The sequence below is a fragment of the Sceloporus occidentalis genome, unplaced genomic scaffold (genome assembly GCF_023333645.1).
Source record: "Sceloporus occidentalis isolate IW3139 unplaced genomic scaffold, rSceOcc1.0.p SCAF_147, whole genome shotgun sequence".
Classification (NCBI taxonomy): Eukaryota; Metazoa; Chordata; class Lepidosauria; order Squamata; family Phrynosomatidae; genus Sceloporus; species Sceloporus occidentalis.
This window is the reverse complement of record NW_028317127.1, coordinates 1,960,540-1,974,487: the sequence shown is the minus strand read 5'-3', so window position 1 is coordinate 1,974,487 and position 13,948 is coordinate 1,960,540. Positions and strand designations below refer to the sequence as shown.

Here is a 13,948-nt window from a genome sequence, read left to right as displayed (position 1 = left end):
CAAGCAAACTACAGCCAACATTACACTTTAATTAAAGGTAATTAAGAGTAATTCATCTTCAGATTCCAATTTCCTTTTAATGACAAAAATGTATTGAACAGTTGATATAGTACACCTTGTTATTTGGAGTTTTTCCATAATAATCATAAAGGAAGATTTCACCTTATATTATTTGTCTTATAATTTAATAATTTTTTTTTATATTTTATTATTATTATTATTTTATATAGTGCCATCAGATTCCACAGCGCTGTACAAAGGGTAGACATAAAATTAGTTTATATATAGGTAAAGATATATATAATTTATTTTCAATGCTTTTAATATAAGTATAAGCACACATATGCCTGAGTCGCTAACATTTAGTTTTTTTCTGATAAAAGGCAAGCGTTGACTTAGTCAAAAGTATTGCAAAGGTGTGTAAAACCCAGGGCAATACAGCTGACATTGGCCAGGAATTGGCAGAGATAGATCAGTGGATTTTATGAGCGAAACTGAATATGGAGTTTATTCAAACATGGAACCACCTCAATTCAATTGAAATATGTGTTTTGGGTCAAATCCTTTACTCATTTGTTATGTTAACATGGCATATATTAACATTTAAAGTAAAAAGACTAGACAATTATCATTAATGGAAGCAGACAGCCTGGAGACAAGTAACCCAATGTGAAATATCATAGTTACTGGCTATAAATGGGAAACTTCCTTCCTTCTAATCGGTCAGAAATCCACTGATTAAGATGCTTAATTTTGTAATATTCCTATATGTCTTCATTGCACCTTTCCACAATCAATCAGTTCTTGCCTTTGCATATAGACTGCACAATTAGAATGATTCAGTTCAATCATTTTTATACCTGTAAAACTGTGAGTGTGTCTCTTCATTGTTGTTTTCTGTGCAAATGGCTTTTGTACCAATTTTGTTTGTCGCTGATCAGCCATTAAAAGATTACACTGGGCACTTTAAAGCCTGCAGCCAACTAACAACAAAATCGCCACGTTACACTCTTATGCTCATGTAGCGTGCAAGCAGACATACCCAGCCGGTGGCTGCACACTACAGCACCTGATCTGCACTGAATAGGCATATCGGGCATGTATGGAGCGACCATCTGGGCGTTTGGATGGTGTGCCAGATGTCCAATCTGGGCTTGATGTCAAGTGATAATGGCAGAGAAAGCAAACCTAAGATGCAAATAGCTAGAAAACAAAAACTGTCGTCTTTAACATAAGACAAATACATTTTCTGCCTTCCTGTCCTGTGATCAGAGGGCACCACCAGCGAAGACAATCCAATATTTCTTAACTTACACATCCATGCCAGCTCTTTCACTGTCCATGGGATATAGACTATACCAGGGGCGTCCAAGTTTTTTCTGCAGTGGGCCACTTCATCAGAATTGTATACGTGCGCGGGCCGCACTAATTTTTCACTGTGAGAAAATATGGCCTTTAATAAAATATGCAGATTAAAATAAATTAAATGACACAAAACCTTTACTTTTCCTCTCACTGATTTCTAGGATTTCTGGGCCTACAAATTCAGGATTCTGGATAAGTAAAAATAAAATAGTTCTATTTATTTTAGCGATGCACTAAAATGAAAATTCTGGACCAAAACCGAAAATTCAGGGTTCACTTAGCCAAAACTGAAACTGACCCCCAACACACTTTTAATAAAAGTACGTTACACACCAAAATTGTACAAAAAATTATATATTATGATTGTTAACAGCAATCTCAGGCATACCCAGATTCCAGCATGTACTGGTTGGCTGGGCATTTTATTTTTTGTCCAATTTTAGTGTGTAACCACACTTTTATTAAAAGTAACACACCACAATTGGACAAAAAAAATCAACAATATGACTTGGCATGATGGGACTGTGATTGCTGTTAGCAATCACACTCCTATCATCCCAAGTCAGCCAGTACATGCTGGTACAGGGTGGCTGTAAGTGCAGACCCCATACTGCTGGCAGCATCAATACACAAGGGGGCAGCTAGCCAGGTTTCAGCATATACTTGGCATGATAGGAGTGGGATTGTTAACAGCAATCACAGTCCCATCATGCCTAGGTTCCAGCACTTATACATCCATGCTATCACACACACAAATTCATTCATTCACAGATTCATTCCCTCAATCAGACATACTCATTCAAACACACTCCCCCACCCCCTTACCTGCACTACAGCTCTCTCAATGCCGATCACAGACTTAAGCAGGGGGCGCGGCCTCCCTCGTTCTCCTCACAGAGGAGGCAGGACTGGAGCAGAGAATAGACCCTCGCACAAGTAAGCAGCAGGGCTCTTGTGATCCTGGCTGCCGATCTCATGCGGGCCGCATGTTGGACGCCCCTGCACTATACAATAACTTGCTGATGCACTTTTTAACAATCATGAGCTCTGTCCTTCAATATGAGGAGATAATGGTCTTCTCCTACTCTAGCAGAATCTAGTGCCTCCGGAAGCCTATGAGTGAAGGGGCTTCTTTGGCGTGCTGGGAAACATTCATGGTGTTACCTTTAAATTAGAAGTTTTGATATATACCGTGTGCTTAAAGTAGAATGTTTCGAGGTTTGATCCTATTTAAACCTTGTGATTATATTGGCAAACTGCTTAATTACACAAAACTATTTTATTTTTAGAGTATTCTCTACTGTATAATAATCATCATCATAGGGAATTCTAGGCTACCGCGCTGCAAACAGAATTATAGATTTTGCTGACGGATAATAACGACGTGGAATATCTCTTCTTCCAACGCAAGCAGATCACATCTACCAAAGTTAGTAGTATGAACACAAACATCCTCTGGAACCAATATCACATTGTGATAAAATATTTAAAACATTGATGTTATAAATAAAAAAGCATCCAATATTATTCCTTGGATGATGTTAAATAACTGACAGGCCTTATTTAAACATCTCCAACTACGTAGAAAGCACTTTAGTGGCGGCTGCCTCTTCAGCAATGTTTACCAGTAATATTTCAGTTATTATTTATTTATAAAGCACCAATATTTTCTAAAGTGCTGGACACTGAGGTTAGTGCAGGCCAGCGTAGCCTTCCAGCATTTGTGGACTATAACTCTCACAATGCTCAGTCACATAACGTCTGACGTTTGCCACTGTTGCTGTGCTAGAGGCTGGTGGTTCTGAGACCATGCAACCTGCTATGCTTATATTTAAAGATTGGGCCCTATCTTTATTCACAGTGAACCTTTACTTGGTTACACTGTTTATGTAAAGTAACCCCTTCCGTACCGGCGTTCTCGTACTGCGTCTTCCCTTGAAGACCGCAGTTTTATTTAAATATTTTATTTCCGTGCTCGTGATTCGCTTCAAAGCGATCAGGTGCACGGAATTGAGGGGGAGTGGCTGCTACGGATCGCTGGGGACACCCAGCGGTCAGTAGCAGCCGCCCCTCGCGATCCCAGCGTCCATAACGACGATGGATCGCGCATCATCGATGCCGTACCTGGTACGTCCCGGTCTGTGGGTTACACCCAACTAGGAAGTACCAGGTAGGTAACCGGTACAGAAGGGGTTAAAGTCGGTGGAACCAAAATATCAATTCCCCCTAGAATGTACAGCACTATAGCACCAAATGCATAATAAATTCTCTTTTTCTTAATGTATTAATAAATTACACTAAAGGGTCAGACTATAGAGTCAGAGGCTTAGACGTAATGTAAGGATGTTTTACTTTACTGAGAGAGTGGTAGATAAGTGAAACAGTTGCCCACCAGAAGTGGTAGAGGTTAAAAAAATGTCGACACCCAGGACTGGATAAGATGCCGTCACTTCTATGTTTCTATGGCTGGCGTTCTTCTTTTTTTTTAATGGCTTTAAACTATCTCATAGTTTCTAGTACTGCGTTGATTTAAGCCAACATTATTTGTGCATGAGAAATGTTATTACCACACTAAAATACTATCAAAGGATATGAGAGCGTAATGAATTGGAAGTCTTTAATACAAGTTCAGGACAGCTCAGTCTGTTAAATCAAAGTACAAAATAATCTGTTCTTTAGAAATGAGAATACATGTAGTCTGCTAAGCCATATATATATATATATATATGTACAGCAGGGCATATTTAAAGTATTTTTCCAAACCGTGAATAACGTTATTGTGACCGGGACCCATGCCTCGGAACTGTGAATAGCAGCTTTCTCACAATACTTTTGGTTTGTGGTTAACAAATTATGATTTGAACTGACTAGAAAAAAACACCCTCTGATATTATGCTAACAGCTGTGTAACTAAAATTTGCTGCCAGAAGACCTACAGACAACAGTGTTAACACAGACTATACAAGCAACATTTGTGAATGGAGATGGAACAATGGAATAATGTGTCGACCTCAGTTGACAGATGTATACATGCTGCCACCTAGTGTTCATCATGAGAATGCCATCGCTGTACTGTGTATGATACGACGAGACGTTGAATATTGTTATTGTAAAGGTATATTTTGGACAGGGCTGTTCCTTGTTGTGTGCAGCCCCTACCCTTCCAAACTGAATGCCGATGTTTCAACAATTAGCGAGACAGAGTTGTGTGTTTCTTCACATCATCCAATCCCAGCAAGTTTCTCTCTCATTCATTGAGGACCAACCTGGTCAAGCAAAATGGGTCATTGACCTATGTGTGCATCAGGAAGGGAAAAGTCAGCACTTCTGGTAGTAATACTGTGATTGGCCTTGTATAATGCATAGTTAAGTCATTGAATTGAAATGTTAAAACTTATGTGCTATTTATAATAAACCTATAATGAATTATGCAGCATACGGGCTAAGCATTGCCTTCACACAGCAGCCTCTTCCACCTCTTGGCCCTCCATACCCTTCAGAATCAAATTCAAACCCCTGACCTTATAGCCCTTAACAACTCTGCATCCCCATATATCTCTACCTTCCTATCCAAATACACCCCTAGCCATGCTTTTTGTTTCACTCATGACCTCCGTCTCTCCTCTACCGTCATTACCTCTTCCCACTCCCGCATTAAATATAGTTTCTCCCTCATGCACGGCTTTCAAAAGCACCACTTTTTTCCAGCGTACAATCTTTCTTCCTAACACTCTCAACCAACATCCTAATCAAGCCATCTGAACGACCAACAACCTCTACAGATCACCTCTCTTATTGTTTCACCTCCCTTCAACCACTGACTAGATTGTAAGCTCACAAGAGCACTCTTCTCATTTAATACCAGTTTGCTATTGTTTGTGATTTTAATTTATTTTACTGACTGTTGTAGCAGCGCTACGGCCTCTGCTGGCACTATATAAATGTAATGTAAAGATATGGTATCATAGATACCAATTTTTGTTTTGCTTTCAAGCTTACTTTGACAATTAGTCCAAAAAGGCAAACTTATGTAATTTCAAATTGTATGGATCAAAGCCTATTACATTACTTATTTGCTTATATTGTTCATTTAATTGATGAATGGCAAAGTGGTGTGTTGAAAGTATTTAATTGCTCAGTGGTAGTTTGCCCAGCCTAGGTGGTATGTCTTATAGGTAATTGACATCCAATGCATTGTGTAGCAGTGTGACATTGTAATTTCTGAATAATCATGTTTAAAACTGGTTTTAGATTATATATACCACTATATACTTTTGGTTTTGTCTTAAAATGCCAATTATCGAATTCGCAAGTTGGACCTTTTTTTTCCAACTCGCAAACTCTTGCAGTTTCACGAATTGGCCCAAACGCAGCATTGCACTACTGACTTTAAGATAGATCAACACTGAAATGTGTATGTACTGGTCTCATGTATGTCCTCAAACAAAATATTGTAGTAAAATGACTTGCATGGTTTCAGGCAGACTCTTATAGGACCATCGCTTGCAGAAATACCATGTAATTAGTTGTAGGTGAAAAATCAGAACGGCTTGCAGAGAATATTGCGAGAGGGGATCTGTCACTGACTTGTTCTCATGTATTTTAGATTACATGGTTCCTTTTGTTAAAGGGCAAATCATTTGTTACCTTACACTGGACAGCGTGAATGCTTAAAACAATTAGAGTACGTGATGTCCTCATTTTATACAGATATATACGTGTATACGTGTATTGATGATGACATCATGACTATTTAATATACATACATCACGTTAAGTTTTGTTCGCTCAGTGTATCACTATTTTGAGTGTGATTCCGTTTAATATGTAGATTTTTCGGTTTTATCCAGTATAACCAAAAGGAATTAACAATGTGTATATCTATATTAATGGTTTCTCATGAAAAACACATGTACAGTTTGCTAACCTCGCAAACCAGCCATTAATCTGTGCATGCCCTGTCGGATCATGCATCACCAGATTGATGGCAGAGTTCCCCCAGAGTAAAATTAAATTAGAGCAGATTCGCAGATTGTACAATTATAAGTGTCAGAAAATTCCTATTTGTTTCCTGCCCTTCCAAAGTGCTAATGGGATTTTCTTCTGCCGGTTTCTCTGTGCAACCTAGCGCACAGATTGTATATGTTAAGCAACAAGGAATTGGCTACACAAGCAAGCACAGACATGTGGTTTTCAAAATAAATCTAGATTTAGAAGGATTGTACTTTATTCTTAAAAATAAAGGTGAGTATTAAGTCTTGGAGCTGGTCGAGCTGAGCAGTAGAAGAGTTGTCAGCTTCATGGAACAGACCTTCCTTGTCTGTTCCATTTTTTGGCGTCTGGTATACTTAGTGTGATAGGATGACCTGTACCCCGACACACTTGGCACGAGTAGGGCTCGGCTTGTTTGAGAGTTTGTCTATCTTGGCTGTGGTCTGGTTTTGGTTCCACAGAGCAGCAGAGAGACACAAAGGGAGGTGAACTCTTACAGAGGGTAGATCTCCAGCTCTCCACTAAATGCTCCACACCTAAACAGCTTGACTATTAGCCAAATGCTCCTCTGCATTTAGTAAGAATAAAGCAATTTGTTGTCATATTGTTATATATAACACACCTTTTATTCTTGATATTGTTTTTTCTGTATGGGGAAACAAGTCTTGGATTGTCAGTTAGAACACCCCAATTTTATTTTATATCAAAAGCCCCTGGTAAAGGTTTTACTTTACTTTGTATAGATGAGTCTTGTTTGTTTCCGTCAGCGAGGTGTCAGGGGACTTGTAAACGCCCTTGTTGACTGCACTCAAGGTAAGTCAACTGCCGCATCTGTTTTAGGGAATTTGATAATGTGCCACAAAGGGCAATGGTACATTGTGCTGGAGGTATTTCTCTTCCCACTGGTCTGGTCATCAGCATTACAAGGAGGGACCTTTATGGTTTGTTGACTGAGTACTTAGCGACGGATAAATTAATATGTGGGGAAGCTGCCGAAAAATAAAAGGAATTAGAATAATAACACATGAAGGTGGAGCAGCGACAAGGGATGTTGTGGATTCCTCTGATTTAAACATTGTGGGCCTCTACAAGAATCTTTTTTTGCCTATTTTACTTTTACAAATATTGATTTTGTGATTATGTACACCAGGCATCTCAACAGGTAGTTCGCATATTGCCACTTAGCAGCAGACTGTATTCTACTAGAGGGACCGGCACCCCAGGAGTCCGGGGGAGACTGGGGTATATCTGTTTATCCTAATCGAAATCAACGTAAAGAAATAGGGTAATATGTTATTAAAGTTATTGTCATGGTAGCTCTTAAAAAACGTCATCATGTAATAATATAGAATAATGTGGCAGTTATATAACCGAGGTCTTTGGTTAGGTTTGCCCAAATGTTGGGCTGCAGAACTTGGAAAAGACAGAGATGGTGATTGGGATGCAGGAGAGGCGTAAAAAAACTTCTTAAATTGGAAATGCTGTTGGTGACCAAAAGAGGTCTGTGCAGGCAGTAGAAAGGTGGAGGTACGTTCCCTGCGATGACGTGCTGCATGCCGTACTTTTTATATTATTACAGTTCAATGAAATCATTGCAGAACTGTGCTTTCTTATTAAGACAGAAGAATAAGCACAGGATTCAGGCTGACAGTCTGGTAAATGTAATATCTAATTGACTTCATCTCTAAATATAACATTAAGGTACATTTAAATACCATACTCTCATCTTTCCCCTTTTGATACTAGCCCATTACGGAACCAAGAGCTACAAGGTTAAAGAGAAGAGATGGTTTATGTATCGTGGGTACTTGTCTGAGGTTGGGAGGGTATGCCCTTGAAAAACAAGTGTTAAGCGCTAGTAATTCACCGCCAACTCACCGCCGCCGCTGTTTGATATTCCAGTCTGTATTGGAAATCTATCGGCAGTGTTTGCATCGCCCTCATTAAAGAGAAACTGAAATGAAAATAATAAATAAATAACACCAAATGCCACGGGAGAATATTCAGCAGGGAGCTGCACTAATGAGGAGTTACAGAGAAAGCAGATTCAAATGCATAATTATTTTTAATTGAATGCTTTGTGGGGTTTCCGTGTGTGAAGTAGACACGGAGCGTTTTGAACGGGGATGCTGCTCTTGAACCATGCCTGGAGAGGATGTGTCCTCAACCTCCCTCGCTGTGAGAAATCCCAGCAACCTCTCATGTTGTCCTAAGATCTCAGGCCTCATTGTCAATAAAGTATTTAACACTTTTAGAACTAGAAAGTTAAACCTTCCATTGCCACAGATGCTTACCCTTTAAAACTCAAAGGTATTTTGCCACATTGTTAACCCTTCGGTAAGAGGCCTTTTCATGGTCAGCCCTACCATATATTTAACCTGGGCAAATGTCAGCTTAGCTCCTTGAGCTTCTTTCCTACATTAGCACGCTGATGCACGTGGGATGGGATGTTGGAGTCAAATTGTTTTGTCTAGGATGCTAGAAACCCCAAGGCCATCCCTGTTCCTTTTCGATTTTTAACTTTCTATTATAACCAGACAGTTTAACCCTTCACTGCAAGAAATTATTACCCCTCTTGAACAGCTAAAATGCATAGCAATGACATATAATAAAACCTACCAAGTTTGCAAATTTCCATGGGCTGTATCCAGCAGTGTCCCCATGCATTATACAATAACATGATTATTGTCATGCTCCACATGGCTAAATGGAATGGCATGAAAAATTCCTTTACAATACTTTTATCAGCAAAACAGAAATATTTTCCTTACTTAAACAATCCATTCTATATGCTTTAATATTTAAGCCTTTGATACTTTAAATGGTCTCTGTGGATGACAATATGAGACACAGACTAAATAGTCCCCGTGCCGGCTGTTGGGTGTTCTTTAGCCAGTCAAGGTAGTTTTGTTGATTGGTTCAAATGGAAACCATGAGGCCATCTGACAAAAAGCAGTATGAGACTAGCTCAACTGAGTTGAATTGGTCTCGTATGTATTTAAATGCATTTTCTTCCTTTGGCATCTCTTGGGGGTTCTCCCCAGCTGTAATGGTGTGCGCAGGCATAGACCACCCTAGAGAGATATCAACTGTACTTTACTGATGAAGCCCATGAAGGACGAATTGTAGGTCTGAGGTTGCTGGTCCCCTAGTGGAGAGAAAATCTGCCTCGCATTCTGGTTCTGCAATCTGCACTGCCCTTATGGGATTAGGCTCATATGATGATGGATGTCTTTTCTGTAATGGCACAAGTGATGAAACATTTTTGAATCTCCCGAGTAGGAACACTATATAAGACAATTAGTCTCATATGTCTTGGTACACATTTTCTTTTTTGTTATACCAAAAAAAAATGTCAAATTGCTCCGGTTGTTAGATGTATGGAATGGAGAAGTTATTACAAGATCAGCATGATTAAAAACTAGGATGAGGTCTGAGGAAGCTTATAGAAAATGTATGTTGCAGGCCTGCATGGTACATATTTTAGAGGCATCTGCGGTTAAAAGAGCCATCATGAACACAGTGCCAATGTCAGTAGGTTGCTTGATTTAGTTGGCTTTCTCACCCCATGACATACTGTGTGGCTGCTTATGGAATCCATTGGTGTCCATATGATGTGGCTGAGCTGTTGCCCTTAATCAAAGAGCCTGCCATGGGCAGAACAGAGCACTATTGCTATTTGAGGGTAGACCTGAGCAACTTTTTATATTAATTTCATATTTTTTCAAGATACAGGGGAAAAACTCATGTTTTTTTTACTGATTTTTAATAAAAACGTCAAATAAATTATTTCTCCTTTGCAAGAAATCAGATACAAGTAAAGGTCAAATGGATTTCTAGCACACAGTTTTAAACACTCATACACTTGTGCAATATCGGGGTTGTGTGGCTCTGCCGTTCTGCTGTCACTGCCATTTCTCCCACTGGCGTAGATTTGACAAATCACTTGTCAGGGAAAGGTCTAAACCTCTGGGAGAGTGCCACATTAGAAAACATTCATCATATAGGTTTCTGCCACAATGTTAACTGTTTTGTAAGATCCCTGTTAGCAAATGTGAGTTACCCTAACATTAGCGGGGATAGATTACCCCTTTAAACAGGAATTTATGAAAAATGTGTACTGGACGGCTGCATTAGTCATTTTTACTCCAAATCATGCATTTTATATTGTTATTGTTTATTCTGTATTTGCTTAGCGATATCATATTCTGCATCACTCTACAACATCTAAAAGTTAATCCGATAGATACACAATCTAAGATTGTAATTTGTGTATTATTATACACTATATGGACAAAAGTATTGGGACACCAGGCAATTACACCAACAGGTACTTTCATTCCAAATACATAGACATTCATTTGTTTTTGCCCCCCCTTGCAGCTATAACAGCTGTTCTGGGAAGACTTTCCACAAGATTTTGGAGTGTTTCTCTGGGAATGTTTGCCCATTCATCCAGTAGAACATGTGCAAGGTCAGGCAATAATGTTGGATGAGATGGCCTGGCTCACAATCTACTTTTCGGTTCAGCCCAAAGGTCTACAATGGGGCTGAGGTCAGAGCTAGTCAAGTTCTTCCACACCAAACTCATTCAACCATGCCTTTATGCTTTGTGCACTGGGGCACAATCTTGCTGGAATAGAAAACTATCTCCCCCAGATGTTCCCCACAAAGTTGGAAGCATAGCCTTGTCCAGAATGTTTTGATATGCTAAAACATTGAGATTTCACTTCACTGGCCCATACCATTATCCCTCCTCCACCAAACTTTACAGATGGCACAATGCAGTCAAGGAAGTTAACTTTCTCCAGGCATCCGCCAAACCCAGACTCGCCCATCAGACTGCCAAACAAAAAGCCTGATTTGTCACTCCACAGAACACTCCAGAGACCAGTGGCGGCGTGCTTTACATTCAATCCGAGGCTTTGCATTGTACTTGGTGATGTGAAGTTTGCATGCAGCTGCTCGGCTATGGAAACCCATTCCACAAAGCTACCACTGCACCGCTTTTGTGCTGATAGTAATGCCAGTGGAAGTTTGGAACTCTTCAGCTATGGAATCAGCAGAGCGTTGGCAATTTTTTCGCACCATGAGCCTCAGTAATCAGTGACCCCGCTCTATGACTTTACATGGTCTTCTGCTTCGTGGCTGAGTCGCTGCTGTTCCTAAACGCTTCTACTTTCCAATAATATCACTTACAGCTGACCGTGGAATATCTAGCAGGGATGAAAATTCACGAACGGACTTATTGCAAAAGCGGCATCCTATCACAGTACCATGTTTAAATTCACTGAGCTCTTCAGAATGACCCATTTTTTCCACAAATGTTTGTAAATGCAGACTGCATGGCTAGGTGCTTGATTTAAGACACCTGTGGCAATGAGTCTGATTGAAACACCAGATTTCAATAATTAAGAGGCTACATTAAGTGTTTAGTATAGCACGGGTTGGAAACATTAAAAAAGGTACTTGAAAATGATCACATGACAGTTTACATTTTATTGACGTTATTTAATGATGATGTTCCTGGAAAATGCATAACTAAATAGATTTACGGTACATAAAACCCTTCATGAAGAATGTGTACTTCTGCGCTCCTGTTCCCGCTCTCTTGCAGGCAGCTGCGTATAGGTGGTGCTACTGTATAGGAAACAGATGCTTAGGGCCCCCATGAAAGCAGTGGGGAGACCAACAATATCAAATAAAATGCATTAAAAAAAATACAAATATTGTTTTTAGTTGTGTATAGCTATTTGTTTGTGCTAGAGAGAGCCCCCTTAATTTTTTTACTAAGGGTCTCAAAAAAGCCTATAGGCTTCTGGCTTGCCTTTTTCATGGCTTCTCTAACCCAACTATTACAAGTACAGTATTTTAAATGTGGGCTACTCTGTGCTCCATGTTGTAGTACGGCATGTTAATGGGGTTGTCTGTCTGATTGGACCATTCCATTGGTTGCCACAGTATAAGACCACTTTTAAAATGCTGCTTCCATGGGAAGAAGACCCAGGAGAGAAAGAGGTCTTCCGCAGCCTTGTAGGTCTCAGGGGTGCATAGGGGAACCGCCCCCTATGTGAGGCCCTGAGCAACAGCCCCCATAAATACCGCACTTAGTATATAAATTTCCAATCACACACATCTCCTGCAGTTTCCAGATTCAGCAAATTTCATCATGCCATTGTGACCTACAGAGCTGTGGCCAGCGGGATATTAGTCTGCCTGTATATTTATAGATTTTCTTAATTAAATATCTCCCTGATGGTCAGTTATAATTTAATACACACCACTGGCTGTAAAGGCAGAGAGCTGCCTTCTGTGTCACACCTGCAGAGCATTGTACGTAGATGTGACCACCGCATAGTAATATATATTAATATATATTAACCATTTTTTCTGCACAAGACTCAGTGTTTCTACCTAAATGACCAGAAGACCTGTACCGTGCATATGTTTTAACTGTGTAATTGTGAACAAACTGTTAATGTTTTCAATTTTTTGTGTATACTTCCTAATCCTCATCCCTATTGCAAATAAGTAAAATTTTGAGAGCTGAATAAAAATTGTATTTCTGTTTATTGACAGTGAGTCGGTTATATTTGTGGTTGCAGCTGCAGTAGTGGAAATAATGTTCCATAATGTTTTTGTTTTTGTCTTAACAGCAAATGTTTGTGACAATGAGTTGCTTCGTTGCCAAAATGGCGGGGTTTGCTACAACAATGTGCGGTGCCATTGTCCTCCTGGCTACACTGGTATACTGTGTGAAAAACAGAAGTGTGAGGACACTGGAGGTTGCGCTTCCAAATCCGGACAAGAGCCTATGTCCATTAACCCATATTTTTCTCTGACCATCATGGTATTTGCGGTCTGGCTCTGCACTTTGTAAAGAATGTGCATTATGGACCTACAACTTGCAAAGGATGAAGTGACTGAGAGAAATGGGAAAAAAAAATCAACAAATTATATAAGTCAATTTAAATGAGAAGGCCTGACTGTACTAAGCCATATGTATCAATGCGAATGAGAAATCCATGACTGTTATGTTTCTGGCTGAAAACAAGATGGCTGCCCCAAGAAGGACTGCTGCCATGGTACCAAAACCAACTCTAAGGACCTAAAGTGAAAGGAGTAGGTCTTGAAAATGGTCACCTCTATCTACTACAAGGGTGACAGAAAGCATAGGATATTTGAATGCAAGTGAAAGGCCTAAGCAGGATGACCAACTCCAACAGGACTGCTACCATGACAGGATCAGTTTTAGTTAATCAGTTGTCCTTAAAATGCCCCAGTTGAAATAAGGACACTAAGTGCTTGTTTGTCACTTCCACGCAGTTATTGTACCTCTCTGCCCAGTGTGTGGACCAACCAAATAGCATCATTCTTTGCTGCCAGTGCATCGTGGGCTAAGGAAAGCGGCCATATTGGCCCCCTGAAACCCTTACACCTGTGCTTTTGTGAAAGTCACTCCGTATACCCTTGTTGGTCGAAAGATTTTATTTGTCCAATGTTAGTGACGCACATAACTCCCTTCCTTGGCCCGTCGCGCCCTTAAAGAGTACGTCAAGGCTTGTATATGAAAGATATGCCATGTTGATACA

General features: G+C 39.9%; 1 protein-coding gene across 1 annotated transcript in view; it reads left to right on the top strand.

Annotated features, from left to right (window-relative positions):
• Positions 1–13,236, top strand: part of LOC149280809 (netrin-G1-like) — a 102,227-nt gene extending 88,991 nt beyond the window's left edge. Inside the window, exons 4-5 of the mRNA XM_089500103.1 lie at positions 5,505–5,527; positions 13,013–13,236. Coding sequence (XP_089356229.1) covers positions 5,505–5,527; positions 13,013–13,236 — 247 coding nt within the window. The remainder of the gene's footprint in view (positions 1–5,504; positions 5,528–13,012) is intronic.
• The last annotated feature ends 712 nt before the right edge of the window (positions 13,237–13,948 follow it).